The sequence below is a fragment of the Antechinus flavipes genome, chromosome X (assembly GCF_016432865.1).
Source record: "Antechinus flavipes isolate AdamAnt ecotype Samford, QLD, Australia chromosome X, AdamAnt_v2, whole genome shotgun sequence".
Lineage (NCBI taxonomy): Eukaryota > Metazoa > Chordata > Mammalia > Dasyuromorphia > Dasyuridae > Antechinus > Antechinus flavipes.
This window is the reverse complement of record NC_067404.1, coordinates 78,074,554-78,099,419: the sequence shown is the minus strand read 5'-3', so window position 1 is coordinate 78,099,419 and position 24,866 is coordinate 78,074,554. Positions and strand designations below refer to the sequence as shown.

Genomic DNA, 24,866 nt, shown 5'->3' with positions numbered 1-24,866 from the left:
TCTAAAAGAAAGCCAGAGATTCTAAAAGATGGAGGGGACGAGGAAGACCATTCCAAGCACCGGTGACAGTAAGCCTACACAAAAGCAGTCAGGATTTGGGATGTGAAAACATAGAGCTTAATCACGTACAAAAAGAATGGAAAGATAGGTGTGCAGCCAGTTGTGAAGAATTTGAAATGGCAACCAGTGGAGTCACTATGGGATCCCAAAGGTAAAAGGGAAAGCCTGGAGTTTCCCGAGTTCAGAGATGGTGTTATCCAACCCACACTTTCTCAGAACAGGAAGAGACTTGCAGCCCGCCAACAATAAGGAATCTGTTGTACAGCTGGATAGGAACTAGGCTGATGGTTGTATGACTGGAGGACATCGTGATAACATGGAAAAAGAAACGAGGTGAGCTGGCAACATCCTGGGAGTGTGGGAAGAAGTGAGTAAGGAGTTGAGGGTGACTCGCAAACCAGGGAGACTGAAATAGGAACTTCAGAAGGCTTTGGGAGGGAAAAGACAATGATTTTTGTTTTGACCATGCCAGATTTGAAATAAATAATAATCAGAAGAACATTAATATAGTGCTTTAAGGTTTGCAAAAAGCTTTACAAATATCTCATTTGGGGGCAGCTAGATGGTGCAGGGGATAGTGTGCTGGCCCTGAAGTCAAGAAGACTCGAGTTCAAATGTGACCTCAGATACTTAATACTTCTTAGCTGTATGACCCTGGGCAAGTCACTTAACCCCAATTGCCTCAGCAAAAAACAAAAAACAAAACACACACACACACACACACACACACACACACACACACACACACACATCTCATTTTGTCCTCACAATATTCCCAGAAGTAAGTGCTATTATCATCTGCATTTTACAGATAAGGAAACTGAAGCAGGCCGAGGTCAAATGAATTGTTCAGGATTATATGCTACTGTATAAGAAAGCATTTGAACTTATAGCTTCTCATTTCTATGTCCAATCACTGTACTAAGAGTTGTCTCAGGCTGTTTTCAGGACATCCAAATAGACAGTGATGTTACAGATTGGGGATGAATATATAGAACTGAAGAGAGGTCACTGAACTCATAGGAGTTGATGAGAGAAGAGGATGCAGGCCAGAGCCTCAGACGACACAGGAAGGGGCATGAGATACACTGTAGAGGGCTGGAACTTTGGAGAAGTATACTTGAAACAAGGATACTTACAAGGTGTTTACTCAGTGTGAATGATGAGATGATGGTTCTCTAGTTTATATATACTTAGCACTTAGCATGGTGATGTAATGCTTGTCTAGTTCCCACATACTCCGTGTGCTATAATGATGTAACCATATGAAGGTATCTAAGGGCTGAGAAGACTGGAAATGGGACATTCCATCTTTGACCATCCTCCTGGTGGCTCTCCTGCCTCCTGCGCTCCTGCACTAAGATCAAGATTAGGTCAGACTGTGACAGAGATAGACTGTGAAGGAGACAGACTGAGAGAATAAAGACTTTAGACTCTATTCCTGACTATCCTCGTGGTGACTATCCTACTGAGACCAAGGCCCATCCGGAGGACCTCAAGAAAGCTAACTTGGACATTACAAGACATGAAAATCTAACAAAGGAGGCTGAGAAGGATCAGTCTAGAAAAATAGGAGAATAGTTAGCAGTCACAAAAACCCACAAAGGAGAAAGGATCCAGAAGGAACTGGTGGTCAATGGTGTCAAATAATGCAAAGAGATCAGAAGGCTGAGGAATGAGAGAACATGTCCATTACGAGCTCGTTGGTAACTTTAAAGAAGGCAAGATGGGGGAGGGCAGGAACCAAAGGGCAGCGCGAATTTAGGGGCACCAAGCATAAATAGCTTAGATTGCTATTCAGCACTAAGGCTTACAAAGTAATTTTCTTACAGCATCAATAAACACTTGCTGGATGAGCATCATATGGAGAACACAGAGAGTGGAGCTTAGAGAAATGAAGTGATTTGCTCACAGTCACAATCAGTGAGTCAGAGATGAGATGCAAAATCCCATCTCTCAAGGCTCCAAGCTCATCAGCACTTGCCTCTGCCAAGAATATATAAGGTATAATATGTTAAGAGGTATATTATCATGTTTCAAAAAGAAACGCTCACACTGCATCTACCGTGGTGCAGACGGGCAAGGCTTTCCCTTTTCTCATCTAGGCCCAGTCTCCATTGCCCTTCCCAACCACGTCCATATCACTGGGTGCAGATCTTGAGCCTGCCATCTCCTGCACTTCTATTGTCTTCTTCCAGCAGAATGTAAGCTCTGCCCCTATTACTTAGCACAGTGCCTGCAACATGGCAGGCATTCAATAAATGCTCTGCTCTCTGTCCAGATAGCAGCTTACTATGTGTTTTCAGCAATTTCTAATATGACTACGTCCCACAAGTATGAGAAGTAATAAAAAGCCAAGTTTAATCAAAAAAGGACACACAGATGAAATACAGAGCAAATAATTATACCTCAATTCTTTCAAATAAATATTCTAATTAGAATATTTGACAAATATCTAACATGTAATTATTTTTTGAATTATATAGATAGCACGTACTTACCTTTTCTCTTCTCCCCATTCTTCATTTTTTTGAGATTTCTCAGAATATTTTTCTCGCCCCTTAAGTAAAAGAAATACAATTTTTATATGTGTTGTTAGGCCAAACTCAAATATTCAGTTCATTTTTGTGAGATCAAAGGAAAAATTCATTCACAGTAATGCAAAAATGATATTCCTACCTTCAGAAAAGAGACAAATGATCCAATATGCACATCTCCTTGCTCAGGAACCGCTACATCCTCTGGGTTGGGGTCAATGTAATCATACATCTCCTGGTCTAGTACAGGTTTACATGTATTAGAAAATAAGAATATTATACCACCATTCTGCTTTATAGTCATCATAATACGGAATACAGGCAGTCATTACATTTAAACCTGGCTTTTGAGCCCAGATCAACGCTAAGGAGTTGGCACCCAAAATAGGAAATACCCCATCAATGAACTACCTTTATGAGAATCAACTTTGGTTCCCATCAAGTGATTGTCATTTCTTAGAGTCTGGTCTCTGGTTGATTCTGATACTTGAGAGTGAAGGCTGATAGTATCATCATCTGATGGCTGTGAGAAATAAGAGAGTAACAACATTGGGAATAGAGCACAAAAATTAAGTTGCAACATATTTTAGTTAAATTGCATCATTGCTAACAAAATAAATACCAGAATATTTGTTATGTCTAATTTTTGACAAAAAGTACAATTCTGAAAGATACATTAGTTGATTTTTAAAATTGTAAATAAATTTAACCTCTTGAAATCCCATACCAAATTAGTACTGACATCCTTTTTTTTAAAAAATGAAATGATTCATGGTTAGGCAGACCCAATACAATAAAAATAACAATTTTATTTACCTATTTAATTCAATTTCATCCCAATTAAATTACCCAAAAATGATCTTACTGAGCTGGAAAGTATAATTAACAAAATACATCTAGAAGAACAAAGGGATCAAAAATATTTAAAGAATTTAATGGAACAAAAATATAAATGCAGGTTTAGCATTATATTATAAATTACACAATAAAGTAGTAATTGCCAAAACAATCTGGTAACTGGCTAAGGAGGCTACAATACACAATAGCAAATGATTATATTAACCTTGATTTAAGCTTTTGGGACAAGAATTCATTATTTAGTAAAAAGTTTTTTGGATATCTGGAAAGTTGTCTGCAAGAAATCGGGCATAGAGCAATACCTTACACCATTTACCAAGATAAGGTCAAAACAGATACGTGACCTATATATAAATGGAGATATCACATAAAAACCAGGAGAACATGGAACACGCTATCTATCAGACTTATGAATGAGAAGAATTTATGAATCAATAATAGTTGAAGACCATTGTGACGTATAAAATAGATAATTTTGATTACATTAAATAAAAAAGGTTTTTGTACAAATAAAACCAATAAAGCTAAGATTAGAAAGAAAAAAGAAAATTGGGAGAAATTTTTTATATTCTGTTTCTTAAAGGTCTCATATCACAAATATATAAAGAACTTCATCAAATGTATAAGAATACAAATCATTCCCCAATAGATAAATGGTCAAAGAATATGAATAGACAATTTTTCAATGAAGAAATCATATTAAAAATCACTACTGAATAGAGAAATGAAAATTAAAACAACTCTGAGATGACATCTCAGACCTCTCAGACTGGCTAAAATGATACAAGGAGAAAATGACAAATGTTGAAAGAAATGTGGAAAAACTGGGACATTACTACATTGTTAGGGGAACTGTGAACTGATCCCCTTTTGGAGAACAATCTCAAATAATGCCCAAAGAACCAGTAGTACCACTATTACGTATTTTCCCCAAGGTGATTGGGAGGAAAGGAAAAGAACCTACTATTTCAAAACATCTGTAGTATTTCTCTTTGTGATGGCGAAAGAACTGAAAATTGAGGGGATACTTGTCAGTTGAGCAATGGCTAAACAAGTTGTGGTAAAACATTGTGAATACTACTGTGCTATAAAAAATGATGAGGAGGTTGATTTTAGAAAAACACGGAAAGACTTGATTGAAATGAGAAAAATTTAAAAATCTGTACAAAATACAAAGTAACAGCAATATTTTTTTTAGAACTAAGTCATTTTGATATTATAATTACTCAAATCAACTATAAAGGACCTATCAAAGGAAGATGCTATCCACCTCCAGAGAAAGAAGTGATAAATAGAAAAATGTATAATATTTTACACACACACAAATGATTTTGCAAAAGTGAATATTGAAAACTATCTTTGCATATATTTGGAAAAATAAAAATCTGTTATAAAAAAGTAGGGAAGGAGGGAAAAAAAAATTTAAAAGGCCCAGTTGAAAACAAAAGAAAACTAGAAGGAAGAACAGAACAGCAGGGTAGTTCCAAAAATGATGTGTAGTATTTATTACATAGTTTTTTTCAAAAAAATAAAGTATGAAATGAAAATTCATGGTTTTATATTGAATCCTCTTTTAAGAACATGTAAGTTCAAAATGAATAAAAGTTTTTAAAAATAAATTAAATGAAAGAAAAATCCAAGCATATACATACCTCTTGTTGTGTGCTTATTTCAAACTCTAAGGACAATTTTAAAATACATTTTCTCAGAAGAAAAAACAAGGCTTACTTCAGTTGTAGATAATCGTTTCTCTCCATTATCACTTCCAATACCAGAGTCAGGACCATGGTTTTTATTTGGATAGAAATCTTCCATGCTATAAAAATATGAATTTAATTTTTTAAAGCCCAAATAGAGCATTTTTCCTCAACATATAATTATATCTGCTACATCTAAAACAAAAAGAAAAAATATTTCCCCAGTAACATACCCTTCTTTTCTGAAAAAGCCCCAAATCCCTGAATTTCAAAAAGGAAAAACTGTGCTTCTTCTCAGCAAACCTTTTCCTAAGCCCCATGTTAACGCTTTTCTTTCCTTTTGTGTGCATAAGGAACCCCAGCCCTCGGTACTCCATAGGTACTCCATAAATGCTTGCCGAACTGCACCTACCACCCAATTTCACCAAGTACAAAGCACAACAGGATGAGTTTTGGATACAAGACTTGTTCTCATCATTCCTTCAAGTAATTATACTGAAAATATCAGAGTGAGGAGTCATAATAGATTTTTTCAAATTAAGAAAACTGTATACATATTTATAGTCTAAATATTACCCAATCCTGCCATTAGTGATACCAACTTACCTGTCTGTGAGAGGCTGGGATGGAATTCTTTTACTTAATGAAGGAAGATCCAAGGAGTCTGGCTTTTTCTCTATTCTGCAACATGCTCGGATATTTAAGAATTTAAATATGTGTACTTTACCCTTTAAACATATCTGTCAGGGAACATAAGAGATAATGGATTTAACTCCAGAGTCCCAAAGGGAACCAACACTTCCCAGAGTTTTTATAAATTTGTTTTGTTTTCCTTCTAAAATCACATGGGCATATCAGTGTATCAAAATAGATTTTTTGTATATTTCAATATTTTGTACTTTATTATCATAAATGAAATTTTGATTCCCTTAGTACAACCAACTGTTAAATTTTATTGATACCTCCTGTTCATGGAGAAAAGAAAACAAAAGCTTAACTATTTTCCCATCTGTTTCACCAAATTTCCTTCTTGAAATAACAGAGCCACAAGAATTTAAAACCATGGAAACATTTGGGGATTCAAAAACACTACCTATACTATTACGATAAAGGGAAAGATTGTTTTTTTAAAATCCTTTAAAATTCAACATGAATATGCTGAAAAATTTAGAGATAAAATAGTCTTACTTCTGCCATCCACTGGAAGGTTTATGCCTTACTTCACAATGACCAAAACTAACTCTAGGATCTCGAACTCTGAAATTTCATTCTATGATCACAACCTCTCCCCCTCCTAGATTCTTCCTTCATTTGTTCTTTATTCTCCCTATTACCCTAATTGCTTTATCCATCCTTTCCTGTTCTTGATTCACAGCCTTCTACTCTTTGTGGTCTTGACCTGATGGCTAGACATTTCAACATGGCTCTCCTTTACCCTTGTGTCCTTTGATCCTTTGGTCAGTGTTCCAGCACTGGATAACCCTGATTCTCTATGACCACTGCAAATTGATAGTACCTAAATTCAAATGGACCCTCCTTACAAAATCACAATCTTTTCTAGCTTAATGATTTCCTATCACATTCCCCATAACACATGACCTTGACTCCTGTTTCCCCTGAGATGGTCTTCTGATGTGAAGCTACTTCCCTCCTGGCCATAGCTATACTTTTCATTTGTTCCTCTGATCCATCCCTTCTAGTCTCCTCCAAAATGCTATTCCATCTTCAATCTCTCCTTCTCTGTAGACAAAGAGGAAGAAAACAGTAAACTAATTCTCTCCCCCTGTTTTTCAAAACAAAATCAAACCTTCCAGGGCCCTTACTGTATCCCCAAGCTATTGTCCTATTTTTGTCTTCTACTTATAAACTTTTAGAAAGAGAAGTTTACACTTTCAACCTCTATTACTTTACCACCCTAATCATACCCCAAGTCACTATAATTTGATTTGTCTTCATTCTACTTAAAATTATCATCTCCAAACATCTTTCTTTCTTTCTTGTTTGCTGAGGCAACTAGGGTTAAATGACTTGCCTAGAGTCACAAAGCCAGGAAGTGTTAAGTGTCTGAGGTCAGATGTGAACTTAGGTCTTCCAGACTTCAGAGCTGGTGCTCTACTCATTGAGCCATCTAGCTGCCCCTCCAATGATCCCTAATTGCCAAATCTAAGGATCTTTTTTCAACGTATCTACTGTCTCCTTATCTCTTGTCTACAAAATGAGAGCCTTCTCTTATTGAATACTCATGGTAATGCTGAATTTTCTCCTATTCCCTGACTTCTGTGAGCCTATTCAAGACATTATTTAGATCCTCTCCAGACTCTTCCTCTTCCTTTTTACCTCCAACACTGCCACCCGTGACATACCTTGGCCTACAACTGGTCCCTCTCACTGGTGACTCTTTCCCGTGGCCACCGTTTCATCTCAATCTTGCGTGGACTCTCTTCAGCCTACTCCTTCTCCAAGTCTGCCTCATCCTACAGTTTTCCCTCCCATAAACACCCTGCTTTCCAACACACTTGCACTTATTTTCTTCCCCCTTTAGGGTAGTCACTGTCTTGACTGCCTATATTTGTACTGTCTGTACTTAAGGCAGTACCCACTCTAGAGTCAGTACTTAATAAAGGGTCTATGTATCCTCTCCTAAGCCTCTTGCTAGTTCCTTAATAGAGCCTTTCCATACAGCTTCCTCTTCTTCCCACCTAAACTTGCTCTTCCCCTTTCATGCCCACACTACCTACCTTGAAAACTTCACCTACCCCTTTGTCTTCAATTTTAATTCCCACCAATATGAGATGAGGTGACAATGGACATAAGTTTCATAAGAATCCTCAAAACCCGTAAAACAGGATCTCTGATCTGAATCTATAGACAAGTCAACAAATATTTATTAAGCTTAATAAATGTGCCACGCACTGAAGATACAAAGAAAGCACCAACCCTCAAAGAGTTCAGTCTAATGAAAAAGAGAGAAAAAGCAAAAAGACAATTACAGAGAATCGAATTCTATATGTCACAAATTATGTTAGCTCTCTAAGGAGTGCTTGGTGGCCTGGTAATGCAAAGTCAAATCCTCAGGTGTCACAAGCTCATGGATACAGTGGCAAAAAGAACCTAAAGACAATAGAGTACAAAAGTGTCCTTGCCCAAGATCATATAGGTAAGAGTCATTTAGTCTTTTATTATTATTTAGCAGTTAGTATTTACTGAACACATATGCCAAAACCTGGGAATACAAACTCTGACCTTAAGGAGCTCACTCTCTAATGAGGGACACAATATGCAAACAACCATTTACATACAGATACATCTTGATATTTGCTGGTAGGTACAAAGGCAAATGGAACAACAGTAGTAGCACAGCGACTATAAATTGCAGAGAAGGTGCCAACTCATACTGATGGGGGGAATTTCCTCACCTGGAAGTTCCCTATACCAATGAAATTGCAGGTCTGCAATTATCCCTATCCCTATGGTAAACAGGGAAGGGGGAAATGAAAGGACAAAAATCTTCCAGAATAGAATTCTAGGTGGAAATTGTAGTTTGGCACACATCATTCTAAATCATATCATATAAGTCTTTCTAGGTTTCTCTGAATCCATCCCTTTTATCACTTCTAAAGGTAGAATAATAGTCTAATACATTCACATACCACAATTTATTCAGCACTTTCTCAGTTTTTTGTTCTCCTCTATAATCTACCCTTTAAAGGCAAAATTTGCTTTGCTTGAGTGTCTTTCTTGCTCTTAACCTTCCCTTTCATGAGCCTTTTCCTTACTGAAATTGATGCATTTCTTCATTATTTAATGATTTTTTAAACATTATCTGTTTTAAATTTTGAGGAATAACTCTTTATTTTAAAAAATCCAACTCACTTTTACACTCAGTATGTATTTAAGACCTTTATTAGACAAACTTGCTGCGATCTTTAAAAATATTTTTCGTTGCCCATGGTATCTTTTAGCAAAATGTAATTATACTGATTAGTCCTTTTAATTAGGCCTATTTTGGCTCTTGCTTTATCTGAGATTATAATTGCAATCCCAGCCTTTTTATTTCAGCTGAAGCATGCTGGATTCAGATCCAGGCTTTTATTTTAACTCTTTGTGTTCCCCTTTCAAATTGCTCTTGTAAACAACATATTGTTGGATTCTGTTTTCGAATCCATTCTGTTATCTGCTAATATTTTATGGATGAGCTCATCCAACTCACATTTACAGTTATGATTACCGTTTATTTCCCATTTTCTTCTGTTTCCTCCTCTCTTTTTTATCCCATCTCTCCTCAAAAGCCTATTGTGCTTTTAAGCACTGCCTCCCTTAATCTTTCTTTTCTTACATCATCCCCCTGCACTTTCTTTTTCCACCCTCTTCATGATTTCCCTATTGGATAAGTTACATTTCTATACATAACTCAAATGCATATGCATATGTGTGTATCTACTTGCATACAATTGTAAAAGGAAGGAACTTTGGAAAATATACTTAAGGCTCAGTATGATTGATTTAAACAAGGTGTTAACTCAGTGGAATTGATAAGACAATGGTTATCTAGTTTAGCATGTGAGTTCTCTAGTTCAGTATGACTGATTTAATCTTAAAACAAATAATGGTTCCCTAGTGTTATAATGATTGGTTTATATCAGTATACTGTAATTATATAATTGTAATAGAGTTTATAAACTGGGACAAACTCAGTCAGAGACAGACTTCAAGCTAGAGACCTTTGTGGTGGCTCTCCTGCCTCCTGCACTGAAACTAAGACCCACCCATTCCAGAGGGCCTCCAGAAAGCTAGCCAGCCTCAGGCAAAGGAGACATACTATGAAGGAGACAAAGACTTTTGGACTTTATCCCTGACTATTCTCTTGGTCCCAAGACCTCCAGAAAGCTAATCAAAACCTTACATACACTATATAAATTTTGTATATAGATAGATAGATATAGATATACATATCTAGACACAGACACATAAACATAATCACATCTCCCTTTGGATTAATTCTGATGAGAGTGAGGTTAAAGCCACCATTTGTCATGTCCCCCCTTCCATTTTCCTCTTCATTGTAAAAGCTCTTCCTTGTATAGCTCTTTTATATGACAAAATTTACCTCATTCTACCTCTCCCTTTCTCCTTCTCCCAATGCATCTCTCTTTTTTACTTTTTTTGGGATGATTCCAACATAATCAACTCACACTCATGCCCCCTGTCTATATAAACTTTTAACTGCCCTAATAATGATAAAGTCCTTAGGAGTTATATGTATCACCTTGCCAAAAAGGAATGTGAACAGTTTGACTTTATTGAGTGCTTCTCTTGAGTCTTCTGTTTGAATGTTAAATTTTCTATTTAGCTCTGATCTTTTCATTAGGAATGTCTGAAAGTCCTTCATTTCATTATTTTTTTCTCTGAAGGATTACACTCAGTTTTGCTGGTAGGTGATTCTTGGTTATAACTCTAGGTTCTCTGCCATCCGGACTACCTTATTCATAATTTTTATTTGTATGATGAGTGTTTTGTAATTGTGTGTATATAGTTCCTATGTCTTGACAGATAGACTTCCAAGTATTTACACTGTCTATAGGTATTTTAAATGGTATGTATCTCTTCCTGCTGGACGCTATTGGTAATGTACAGAAATGCTGATGATTTCTGTGGCTCTATTTTACATCCTGTAACTTTGCTGAAATTGTTCATTGTTTTGACTAGCTTTTTAGCTGATTCTGTAGAGTTCTCTAAATATATGATACTATCATTTGCCAAAAGTGATACTACAGTTTCCTAATTCCCTATGTTTATTCTTTTAATTTCTTTTTCTTGTTTCATTGCTACAGCCAGCATTTCTAGTACAAACCGAATGACAACAATTCTAATGGAAATCCCTGGTTCACTCTGATCTTATTGGAAAGGCATTCATCTTATGCCTCTTACACGTAATGCTTGTGCTTGGCTTTAGAAAAATATTACTTACCTCTTTAAGAAAAATTCCATTTATACCAATGCTTTTTATTGTTTTTAATAGGAATGGCTGTTGTAGTTTATTTAAAAAAAATTACATCTATTGAAATAGTCATATAATCTTTTGCTGTTTTTTACAGATATGGTCAATAATACACAGGATTATTATTTTTTTTTAATTTTATTTTATTTAATAATAACTTTGTATTGACAGAATCCATGCCAGGGTAATTTTTTACATTATCCCTTGCACTAATACATAGGATTATTAACACTGAACCAGCTCTACATTCTTGGTGTAAATCCATCCTGGTTCATGGTACAGGATTTTTATGGCATATTGCTGTAATCTCCTTGATAGTGTTTTGTTTAAAAATTGTACATCAAACATTCATCGGAGAAACTGATCTATAGCTTTATTTCTCTGGTTTTGTTCTAACTGATGTAGATATGAAAAACCAAATCTCGATCATAGGAGGAATTTGGTAGGACTCCTTTACCTATTTTTTTTTCAAATACGTTATACAGTATTGGAACGAATTGTTCTTTAAATTTTTGGTACAATTTATCTGTAAATTCCTCTGGTCCTGCATATTTTTCTTAGGGAGTGCATTTAAATCTTGCTCAATTTCTTTTTTCTAAGATAGGGTTATTTAAGTGTTCAATTTTCTCTTCTATTGATCTAGATAAAACTATATTTTTATAAATATTATTCCATTTCAGATAGATAGTCAGTTTTATTGGCATATAGTTAGGCAAAATAAGACCTAATAATTTTATTTTTCTATCATTTGCCATGCATTTACACATTTACTTTTTTGAAACTGTTAATTTGGTTTTCTTCTTTCTTTTCTTAATCAAATTAATCAACTATTTAGCAATTTTACTGGATTTTTTAATAAAACTAACTCAACTTTATTTATCTAGCAAGTAGATAGAATTGCTTCATTTTTAATAATCTCTTTTGATTTTCAGCATTTCTACTGTGGTGATTGAGGGATTTTTATTTTGTCCTATTTCTAGTTTTTTTTTTCTGTAGTTACATGTCTAATATATTGATCTGCTCTCTCTCTTTGGTTGATACAAGTGTTTAGAAATATAAAATTTCCCTTAAATATTACATTAGCTATATTCCACAAATTTTAGAATGTTGTTTCAATGTTGTCATTATCTTTAATTACATTATTGAAAGTTTCTAAGATTTATTCTTAGACCCACTCATTCTTTAAGATTAGATATGTAATTAATTTTTAATCTATGCTTCAAAGGTCCTTTTCTGAATATTATTTTTATTATATGATGCTCCCAAAAGGATACATTTAATATTTCCACTTTTCTGTTTTTACTTGTGAATTTTTTACGCCCTAAAACATGTTTTGTTTTTGTAAAAGTGCTATGCATACCTGAAAAAGGAATATCCTCTTTTCTCTTCTAATACTTTTCTGAAAACTGTCATATCTAACTTTACTAAAATTCTATCTCTCACTTTAATTTCTTTCTTGTTTATTATATTATCATATTTATATAGAATCTAAGAAGATTTATATAGAATCTGAGAAGTAACTGAGGTTACTTCAATATTATACTTCTACTACTTACTTCCTCACATAACTTTTTTTCCTTCTAGAATTTGGATGCTATACCCTTTGCTGCATATATGATTACTTTTAATATTCTGTCATTTTCTATGCTATCATTTAGCAGAAGGTAATCTTGAAGAGATCTAATTAAAAGAGATAATTGGGGCAATTTTCAGTGATCCTATTTACACCTAACTGATACTGTCCTTTTACTGCCTAAGACAAGATTCTTTGTCTCTTAATGTAGTGCAGAAATTCAGATAGAGTTAAGTTTAGAAAAACAGTTCTCCTGCTAAATGATGTTCTATTCTTGCCTCATGGAAATCTGCTATGCTTGAAGAATGCAAGGGGACACACCAGGGAGTTTGATCTACTATCTTTACACCACCGAGTTATCAAGGATTTCTGGTTTGCTATCCAAAGAAATCTGATCTACTATCTTTAACTTTGCACATGGACTCAAACAATGAATATTTATTTCTTAGTCACAGAAGGGAAAGAGAAAGTTATTGCTAACCCCTCATTTCCAACTTCCAACAAATCATACATAAATTTCCCACACCTCATCTACATAATCAATATGATTCATCATCCCCATAATGTTACCAACCTATAAGCAAGTTTAATATTACACCTCACCTACCCTATTCTGTTCTTTGTTCAATGCTTATAAAAAAGGATCTGAGTTCCTATTTAAGGTCTGTGGTTATAGTGTCCTTGTTAATAAAAATGTTATTTTGCTAGGAGAGAATATGCCTCAGTCTACCTTTTGTTGAATTTTACTCAAGACAATCTATTTGATCTCAAAAGAGATCATAACTGTTAGGCTTGTCTTTTCTACCTCAGCTGAAGCACAACAAATTCAGAGCTCTGCCTGTCTTGGATGCTTCTTCTAGGCAAGGGGACTGAGTACCAAACCTTCTATTAAATAATCCAGTGGTGAGAGGAAAGAGTTCAACATGATAGCCGGAATGGGGAGAAGAAAAGAGCTTCATAGCACTGACTTTCCCAAGGGAGAGGAGAGAACAGGACTTCAATAGAAGTCAATTCTTCTTTTATGAAACCTGCTGGCATTATTATCTGGGAATTTCATTGAATCGTAAACCTTGAAGTGCCACAATTCTCTCCTACCACTTCTATTTCTTTCCCAAACTTCAGGCACTTTGTGATTCAAATCTTCTCCTTTCTTCTCCTCCATCTTCTGTGTCTGTCTCTCCCTGTTTCTCTGTCTTTGTCTGTCTCTCATCTATATCCCTCCCTTCCTCCACTTCAATCTTTCTTTATATACTGGCACCTTCCTTATACTCTACAAATGCATGTGGGTCAAGCTCCAAAGGACAAATAATTAAACTCATTTCCATCCTCTCCAAAGAGAAAGTGGGAGACAACAGATGTGGCAAGTGAATAATTGGTGGAGCTATAAATCAGTTAAGCCACTTTGAAAAGCAATCTGTAATTATATGAATAAAGTGAATAAAATGTTCATACAACCCAGAGATTCCATTCCTAAACAGGAACCTAAGGAGGCCATTAATAATGAAATCCCCATATACACCAAAATATTAATTGTTTTTAATACATAAAAACTTGTCTCCCTATATATCAGGGTCCAGACCTAAATTGAGGAAGTCTGGTCCCAGTTTGCTGGGTAACTGGCAAGAATTGCTAAATAAAATGAAATGCTCAGAAGCTCAAACCTTTGTTTTCTCAGTCATTTCATCTTTCACCCACAACATAAGATCACTCAGAACTCTCCTAAGTATTTACTAATTTCCTAAACTTGTAATGTGATGTCAGATCATAGGATTAAAAGCTAAAAGGGGTGGCAAATGTCATCTAATCTTAGCCCTTATTTACAAATAAGGAACCTGAGCTTTCTTTACATCAGGCCTAAATCTCTCTCTGTCTCCAACATTCACCGTTTCTGTGATTCTGAGATGTTTGAGCAGCATTCCTGGGGATGTAACAACGAGCAGCAATGGTATAACTGAGCAGATTCAGAAACAGAAAACTTCAGAATTACAAAGGACAAAGCTGGAAATATCCAATCTCTGAAAGTGATATCTACATATACAGGCATAGACAAGCAGGCATCCAGGTTTTGCTAGAGGACATACAGTGAAAGGAAACAACTCTCTAGAGGCTACTGGGCAGACACAGTGTGAGCCTTAGAGTCAGGAAAGCCTCTGTGCTTCTAGGTAAGTCATTTAACCTCTGCCCACTTCAGCTTTCTCCTTCCCTCCCTTCCCTCTCAGGATTATTGTGAAAATCAAAGGAAATGCTGAAAAAGTACTATTTTTAAAAACTAGCTCTTAAGAAATGACCAGCAGGATGAATTCAGAGAGGCTTGGAAAGACTTTACATGAACTGATGCTAAGTGAAATGAGCAGAACCAGGAGATCATTAGACACTTCAACAAAGATACTGTATGAGGATGTATTCTGACAGAAGCGTATTTCTTCGACAAAGATCTAACTCAGTTTCAATTGATCAAGGATGGACAGAAGCAGCTACACCCCGAGAAAGAACACTGGGAAATGAATGTAAACTGTTTGCATTTTTGTTTTTCTTCCCGGGTTATTTTTACCTTCTGAATCCAATTCTTCCTGTGCAACAAGAGAACTGTTCGGTTCTGCACACATATATTGTATCTAGGATATACTGTGACATATTTAACATGTATAGGAATGCTTGCCACCTGGGGGAGGGGGTGGAGGGAGGGAGGGAAAAAGTCAGAACAGAAGTGAGTGCAAGGGATAATGTAAAAAAAATTTTTTTCAAAATAAAAAAAAGAAAGAAAGAAAAAAAAAAACTAGCTCTTAAGTCAGTCCCTTCTCATGATTAGGAAATTTCCCCCTAATATCCAGCCTAAATTGTCATCTCTCTAAATTCTACTGATTCATTGCTTCTGGCTCTGCCTTCCAGAGTCAAGCAAAAACAAGTGCAATCTCTCTTTGATACCTGAAAAGAGCTCTCAGGTATATCCTGAATATGCTCTTACCCAGGTGACACAAAGAAGTTCTGGAGAAAGTGAGTCAGATGCCCTCAGTCGGGATCCCAGCTTTGCCATGCACAATGGCATGGATGAGCTTGAGCAGGTCACTTCGTGGCTTCTGGAAGTTCACTAAAACTTAGCCCTTGAGATTTTTCAGACAAGATGTCCTCTTGCCCTGCCTTCCTCCTACCTCTTGATGAATCCAAGTATCAGACATTTCTCCTCTTTATGGTACATTTTCTAATATTGTTCCAATGGTCTAGTGCATCGAGATCTCTTTTGGAGCCTGACTCCATCGCCTGACAAAAACTGTCAGATTTGCATCTCAGCAAGTTTTATAAGCATATCATATAATATGGGATTGAATATAAGTAAAATAACTTTCTAACAGAAGTCCTAATCCCATAACTGGCATGTCAAGGTAAGCCATTCTTAGCAATCATTATTAGATATTCACAATTCACTATTAGTTTTTACATTAAGTTGATAAACCTTTCTGATTTCCCTCAGCCTCTTCCCCCCAAAATTACTTTCTTTACTTGGGAGACTTAGTGTCTCCCAAGAGAACACATATTCCACCATAAAGCATAGTACCTGGAACATGTCAGGGACTTCATAAAGACTTGGTGATTAATTTATCTACAATGTTCTCTGTATCAGTGATAAAAATATTCAACAGTATAGAACTTTCTGGTCTACATGTGTCACGTGCTAGCTGGGTCTGCCTTACCTTCCCTACTAGATCATAAGCTTCTTGACAGCAAGGCCTATGCTCTTTTTCATCTCTGTATCCCCAGTGCCCGAGAGAGTGCATATATACATTAGCTATTTTTTAAAATATGTGTGATCTAGTATAGTAAAAATCCTCAGTAGGAGAAAATGCTAGCTATCTCAAAAGGCTTCCCAATAAGTACTTGTTGATTTTTCCATTTAAGAGTTCAAGGAAATATCTGAAACCTAGCTACCAGTGTTCAGATGCTGTGTTTCTATAGAAACAACATGTATGGTACTAATCTACACAGAAAGTGACTACATGAAAGAAAATTATCAAGTGAAAAAGGAAGAAATTCCCTCTCCGCCCCAATCATACCACAGGGTGCTGGATCTAATCGATCACTGTACTGAGAAACTATATGCATTTGGGAGGGAAATGAAATGAAAATGAAAGCCTTTGGATTAATAATAAATAATGACAACAATAATAATACATAACATTTATATAGTGCTTACTATATTTCAGACACTGTGCTAAATGCTTTACAATTATCTCATTGAAGATAATATTGGAATACTACTTAGTAAATTAGTGATTACAATGCATGGAAGGACCCAGCTTACCAATACCAATTTCATGGACAAGTGAAGGACAAGCCTCTACCTTGGTACCTGAGCTGGGGTTTCTTTATAAAGCTAACAATTTCTATCCCAGGCAAAGAAAGAAACCAATTATGTTTAGATACAGATAGATACACAACAAATTTGGCTCCCATTCAGTTGTTTCTTAAGAATTAAGAGAGATAGAAGCAATTGGATATGGGAGGCCAGAAAGAAAGAATAAGTTTCTGATACAAACCTGTGCTGGTGGTATCTGCATTGGATTGTTATCCAAAATTATCACTTGTAAATGACGGAGTTTCCTATAACAAACTGGAATTTCTGTCACTTTGTTACAAGAAAAATCCAGCTTAACTAAGGGAAGATCTCCCAATTCTGTCAAGAGAGAAAAATAGTTAAATTTTAAACCTCTTTAATCTGTTGTTCATGTTAAGTAAAGAACAGTGAGCTTCTTACCATCTGGCAATATATGAAGATTGTTTCTTCTTATATTTAGTTCTCTAAGTGAATGTAATTTGCCTATTTGTTGGGGAAGGACTTGAATTTCATTGCAGCTAATATCCTACATGAAAGACACAAAACAAAATTAGTAATTTTATCAAATTGGGAAATATCACAACTAAATTATTCACATAGCACCTGATTACTTACCCAGAAAAAAATTATAACCTGATAATGTGATTTCTCTTAAAAATCTATTATCTGTTACTATATCTTGTTGCTTATCCAAAAAGCTTTTCATAGAAAAGTTAATGTTTTAACCTAATATCACTCAACAAACTGTCCTGCTTAAAAACGTCAACTGAACATTTACTTTTGACCAGGCGATGCAGGAAAATGAGCAATACCCAAAATACAGTTGCTGCTTAGCCAGAAGTAAAAGAAAATAATAAACACTGGGAACCTTTAAGTCCCTAATAATAGCTATGATGGGGTACTTACTGAAGGAAGGCAGAAAAATTGAGGGCACAAAGAAGACTAGGAGAAAAGGGGAAAGTGGAGAAAAGGTTTGAGCAGCTTGTGTAATGCAAAGAGGACAGGCTTTGGGATCACATGACCTGGATTTGGATATTGGCAAGTCAGTTATCCTTTCTCTACTTCAGTTTCTATATCTTTAAAATGGGTGAGGTGGGCCACATGACTTCTACATGTCCCTTTCATCTCTAAATCTATGACCCTATTAATAGGAAGGTGATACATCTCTTTTTGTCCAAAAGAAGTGACTATGTTGGAAATTAGAGGATGTTCGGTTTGAGGGTTCACATCCCCAGCCTGCTCTTCCAAGATGTTGACCTGGAAATTTCTCTAAGTTTAGTTAGTTACCACATATAACTTACTATATATGGCTTTACCATAACAGCTGAATAAAGAAAAGGGCTTAGCTAGCTCTCTCCTTCCTACTTACATATAATTTACCCATTAATAAAGAGTCATGAAAAGATTAAAACTAATATCAAGCTAATTATCAATATTTAATTTAACAAGAACGGATTAAGTGACTCCTATGTGTCCAGTACTGTGCTAGACAATACAAAGACAAATGAAAACGGTTCTTGTTGTCCGAGAACAGATGTTCTACTTGAGGGAATCGACATGTCACAGCTAAGTTCATCAAAAGCAATGCAGTAAATAAATAACTGGTGGAGAAGCATTAACACTTAAGGCAATAAAAGAAAGTGTGATCATGTAGGAGGTGGCACATGAGCTACACCCAAAGTAGAGCTAAGAATTCCAAGAGGCAGAGCTGAGGAAGGAGAATAATCCCCTTCCAGGGGACAGTCTGTGCAAAGGCCTGGAGGTAAGAGATAGAATGGAACCATAAGAAAATCAGTAATGATACTAACAAGAGTTTTTATCACGTTTACCTTCCTAACCTTGTCCCATACAACATGCCTAATATTTGCCTAAAAATGATTATCAAAAAAACTAAGAGTTTAACATTCACGTGTGTTTAAAATATGAAGTATGGAGCTCAGTGGAGATGACTTTATACTACTCACATACACAAAAAAACCAACTGGGGATGTTTAGCATAAGGAAGAAAATTGTGTGTGTGTATGTGTGTGTGTGTGTGTGTGTGTGTGTGTGTGTGTGTGTGTGTAGAATGGGACAGGATGAAGTTTGTCTTCCAATATCTGCAAAGCAGTCATGTGTAAAAAGAATGTGACCTGTAAAGTCGAGGCCAGAACACATAATGAGAAGCAGCAGGTAAAAATGACAAGGAAACAGCACAAAGCACTTCATGAGCTACATCTACCCCAAAACCAACCCAGAGGATGGAGGCCACATAGTAACGCGTGCAGAATGCCTCCTTTCCCCCCACCTAGGCCTTGTCTCCTCTTTAACTGAAACACAGGCCATTCACCAAGAGCCCCCCTCTTCTGCCACCTCCTCTTCATCTCTCATGCCTGATGTAGATCTTCCTCTACTATATCCTCCTTCCTAAAGCCTCTGATGTGAAAGTGGCCTTTGCTCAGGCCAATTGTTATACAAGCACTCGAGATCCCACCCCCTCCTGTCTTCTCCAGCATGCTCTCACCATCACCCCCATTGTCTCTCTAATCTTCAGCCTCCCTATATACTATATACTAGCTCCTTCTCTGCTGCCTACAAACACACCCCAGTCTCTTATACTTAAGATTCTCCCAAGCTTGCCAGCTAATGTCTTATACCTCTCCTCAGCTTCTTAAATTTGAAAAAGTCATCAGTGTCACCAGTTTGTCGTCTAAACTTTCCCAAATTAATTTCCAATCTCATTCATTGAAACTGCAATCTTCAAAAGCTCTTCTTTGCCCAATCAAATGACCTCTTCTCAGTCCTCATCCTTCTTGACTTTTCCGTAGCACCCAACATTTTTATCTGAAAAATACCTTTTTCTCCTACATACCAGATTCTCTTTGAATTTTCATGATTGCTCCCTTGGTTCTTCTGCTTGTTTTGGTCACTCCTGATGGATCTTCATTCAGATTAGTCTCTTGTGTATGTTTCCCAAGGATCTACCCTGTCTCTCTTGTCTTTTCCCTCTGTACTCTTGCTTGCTGATCTCATTCCCTCCCACAGATGGTACCCAGAACTCCTTTTATAGCCTTAGTCTATCTCCTGAAGTCTAAGCTCACATCAACAACGGCTTGTTGGGCATTTCCAACTCGATGTTCCACAGAAATCCAAAATCAATTCATACTCACTGTGCAAAACAAAACTAATCTTTCCCAAAAAAATCCCTTCTCCTGAACTTCTATTAACTTTAAGGGGACCACCATCACCCAAGGCACCAAGATTCATGATCTCAATGTCCCCCTCAACTCCTCACACTCCTTCCATTACACATATCCAATCTGCTGTTAAAGCTTATACCTTTCTCTACAATAGCACAAGTGTCCCCTCTTCTCTTGACACAGACACTACCCTAGTCCACATTTTTATTATCATTCACTTCAGCTATTTCAGTAGTCATCTAACTGGTTTCCTTTATTCCAGTCTCTCCCCACTCCAAGCCATATTCCACTTAGCAGCCAAAGTATTTTGCTGACAACACATCATTTCATTCTTCCCACTCCAATAAACTTCAGTGGCTCCCTATTACCTCCAGAACCGAGTAGAAATGCACTGGCCCATTCCTACCTTTCCAACCTTTTTACTTTGTCCAAGCTCCTATGTACTCCAAGGTCCAGCCTCACAAAAACTTTTACCACTGTCCCCATACTTAGTTAATGTTCTCCATATTTAGGATGTTCTCTTTCTTAACCTCTAGCTCTTGTAATTTCTGGTTTCCTTTAAGAATCAGACCAAAAGCCAACTCTGCCAAAAGCCTTTGCCTGATTTCCCTAGCTCTAGTTCCATTGCCTCCAGGATTATCTTCCAACTATTCTGATTTCTGCAGTCTCTCCTATTAGAATATAAATTCCCTGAAGGAAGACTTTTTTTTGTTTGTATACCCAGTGCTTAGTATAATCCCTGGCACACAATAAGTACTTAATAAACGTACACTGATTGGATGTTATTTTTTAAATAGGCCTTTATTTCTGGGAGATTTTTGGAGTCACTGAAGAAGCTTTGCAATATTCTGAAGACAATCTAGTTTATGAACCTCCTTCTGCAGTTTCATGCTGGGACTAACTTGTCTATTTTCATTAACTATTGAAGATAATATACTAATGAATTGTTTCATCTAAGCACATATAATGTTGATAATAGACTTTATTATTCAGCTATTTAGTTTTTCCTGTGTAGATAGTCACACCGAACTCTTAGGTTATCTACATCTCTTCTAAAAGGCTTAGCACTGTTCCAAAAGGATGCAAAGAAAACCATTTCGTCACATAAAAGAAGCATCTGAAGGACCTGGCCAGCCACAGCAAATCCTCCTTCAAACTGGATTTTATGCTAGATTTCTTCCATGGTGATGGTAAACACATCAAGTATCTCCCAAACACATGCTTCAATTCAAATTTATGCCCAGTGCAAAGAATAAGGTTACCTCTGTTATTTTACCTTTCAAGGAACCTTAAATTATTTTGATATATGGATAAGAGCCCTATTGTTGAAAGAGCACCTACAAGGTGGCATTTTACTTGATCAAATCAAGTGCTATTTTATAAATAACAACAAATACAGTGGATCTTATATTCTTTGCAACTTTCATCAGCTCCACAATTTTAAAGATCTAACCTACTAGGGAATATAACTTGGAAATTCTGCTGGATCTCTATTATTACCTTCCCTGAGGGTATTTGCAATGCACATATAGATGATTCTCAGGAAAATTTCATATTCGTTTAGTATTAAAACAAGATCCAAGACCTTTTCCATACTTTTCATATCTTCCTTTGTGAATCAACAATTGTATATGAGATTCTGCAAAGATCTTGGACAGACAGAGGGATGAGCTGATAACTCAGCAGTCAAGGAAGAGTGAACCAAATCATATGATAAGCGTAAGTTTACAAAAGAATGGCAAACTTCTAAATATAATATGGAAGACTGCTTCCGAATCACCATTAACAAGAGAATTTCAAACCAAAGTAACTCAGAGATTTTAGCTCATATCCTGCAAAGGAATAAAGAAAATAAAAAATGGAAAAGATGGAAAGAGTTAAATACTGAGGGAAATATAGGATCATAGACAGACTAATACATAGTTGATGGATCTGTAAATTAATATAACCATTCTGGAAAACAATCTGGAATTATGTGAGGAAATTGACTAAAATGTCCATATCTTTGATTCTACTGATATACATATACCACAAGAAAGTCACTGACAAAAAGAAAGGTCCCTGTAAGTAAAGAAATATTTATATCATCACTTTTTATGAGAGCAATAAACTGGAAACAAATTAAATGTCCAACAACTGAGGAAAGCAAAGGGGTACAGTGGATAAAGCACTGAGATTGGAATCATGAAGATCTCAAATCCAATCTCAAATGTTTATTAACTGTGTGACTCCAGGGAAATCACCTCACCTCCTCTGCCTCAATTTCCTTAACTGTAAAATGGGTAATAATAATAATAGTAACTAATTCACAAAGTTGATGTGAGGATCAAATAAGATCATATAAGATATTATTTAGCATATGATAGGCACTTATTAAAATAATTATTCTCTCTCCTCTCTAATTTCAAAACAATCAAAATTAGATGCTATAAAAGTACAATGACCAAACTTGTTCACAAGGAGGGGATATAAGAAGGCCCTTCCTTCTACTTCACTGCAAAAGTAGGGGAACATGCATATAAAACATCATCAGATCTTTATGACATACAGGTTGGTTTTGCTGAACTCTTTTCTCTTTATTGATTATTCTCTATTACAAAAGATGGTCATGTGGAAGCAGGAGCATGAAGTATAAAGTATGAAATGTAGGTGCTGAAAAAACAAAATAAAGGGAATGATCCACTCTCAATTGCCTCTCTCTTGTGGACTGCAAATAATGCAAGTCCTCTTTGATACTTTCACTGAAAGGGTAGGGACAAGGGCTGGTTACAGTTCTTTCCCCTGACAACAGATCCCACGTGGCAGCCAGAGCAAGGACTCCATTAGAAACGCTTGAGGGCTGTGGCTACCCCTTCTATTTTGTGTTTCTTTGCCGGGTCACAGATGACTGAACCATGATAGATCCTGAAATGGATGTGTCCAGTCTGGGAGGCAACCTCAAGAGTTGACTAGTGAGGGCTTAATGGTAGCAAGGAATATTTCTGGGTCAAGGAAGATGATCACTCAATGGCATATAGTACGTACTTAATAAACACTTGTTGACCTAACACTCAGAATAGTATAAGCCCAAGCCCTGGCCTAGCATGAAAGAAGTCATGGATCTGGAGTTGTCTGGACAGTGGAGAGCTAAAGTGAACGTATAAATGCCTATTCAGCAGTTCTGCAAATTGCTTCATGTTGCTATGACTAACTTTCAACTTCCCACTATAATAATAGTTCTTACAGCCATTTGTTTAGTTTAGGTTTCTATCAATACACAAAGAATAAGTTACGGAATCCTGGGGTCTTGTTTTGTTTTTTAAATGAAGATCTATTAGGTTTTGTTTTTTCATTTATAATCTGTCCCCCATGATCCTTCTATCCCACTGTAAAAAACAAACAACTCATGATAAACATATAATCCAACAAAACAAATTCCCACATTGGATATACCTAAAAATCTATGCTCCTGGAGAATGCTATGGGGAGTAGCTAAATAAGTTACGGTATTGGATAACTAATCAAAACGGAATACTATTGTTCTATAAGAAATGATGAGTGTCCTGGTTTCAGAAAAGATTGGAAAGAACTTACATGAACTGATGCTGACTGAAGTGAGCAGAAGCAAGAGAACACTGTACTCAGTAACAGCAGTATTATTTATGAATGCCTCAGTTCTTCTCAGCAGTGCAATGATCCAAGACAATTCTAATACATTTGGGATGGAAAATGCCATCTTCATCCAGAGAGATAATGATGGAGACTGAATGTGGATCAAAGCATAGCTATTTTCACCTTTTGGAGGAAATTTATTTGTTCTTTCTCATGGGTTTTTCCCTTTAGTTCTGATTTTTCTTTTACAACATGATTAATATGGAAATATGTTAAAAATGATTGTAATATGTATAACTGATATCAGATTGGTTGCTGTCTTAAGGAGGGGGAGGGAAAGGGAAAGAGGCAGAAAAAAAAATTTGGAACCCCAAATCTTACAATAATGAATGCTGGGAACTATCTTTATGTTATTGGAAAAATAAAATATTATTAAATTAAAAGAAAAAAGAAAATCTATGCTCATCTTGGCATTTTTAATTCTTTATATCCCCAGTAGGAGGTAAGTGGTATGTTTTATCTCAGTCCTCTGGACTCTGGTTTTATCATTGCACTGATCAGAATTCTCATGTCTTTCAATTTTATTTTCCTCTATAATGTTGTAGTAAAGAATTTTCTCCCAGTTCTGCTCACTTTGCCCAACATCATTTCATAGTTTCATATAAAATTGTTCATTTCACCACTCATTATAGTAAAAAGATATTCCATTGCATTCAAGTACTAGAATCTATTTAGCCATTTACAGAGAATACCTCCATAATTTCCAATTTTTGACTGCTATGAAAAAAAAAACTGCAATGTTTTTGTACATGAAGTAGGTCTTTTTCTTTTTTCTCTACCATAGGCCTAGTTGTGGAATTGCTAGATCATAATTCGTTAACTTTCCAAGCAGAGTTCTAAACAGCTGTCTAGGATGACTGTACCAATCCACAGGTCCACCAACAAGGGTGCTTTTTTTCCTCCAATTCCTTCAACATATTCCATTTTCAATTTGTTGGGTATTTTCACCAGTACGAAAAGTATATAAGATGAAATTTCCCTTG

The 24,866-nt window shown here is 36.1% G+C and overlaps 1 protein-coding gene across 3 annotated transcripts in view; it reads right to left on the bottom strand.

Annotated features, from left to right (window-relative positions):
• The window catches only part of LRCH2 (leucine rich repeats and calponin homology domain containing 2), a 97,945-nt gene that overhangs the window by 40,260 nt on the left and 32,819 nt on the right, over positions 1 to 24,866 (bottom strand). For all 3 annotated transcript variants that reach the window (XM_051967770.1, XM_051967771.1, XM_051967772.1), the window contains exons 4-10: positions 17,474 to 17,579; positions 17,256 to 17,392; positions 5,759 to 5,892; positions 5,184 to 5,271; positions 3,009 to 3,120; positions 2,740 to 2,837; positions 2,562 to 2,620 (exon numbers count right to left, since the gene is read on the bottom strand). In XM_051967770.1, coding sequence (XP_051823730.1) covers positions 2,562 to 2,620; positions 2,740 to 2,837; positions 3,009 to 3,120; positions 5,184 to 5,271; positions 5,759 to 5,892; positions 17,256 to 17,392; positions 17,474 to 17,579 — 734 coding nt within the window. The remainder of the gene's footprint in view (positions 1 to 2,561; positions 2,621 to 2,739; positions 2,838 to 3,008; positions 3,121 to 5,183; positions 5,272 to 5,758; positions 5,893 to 17,255; positions 17,393 to 17,473; positions 17,580 to 24,866) is intronic.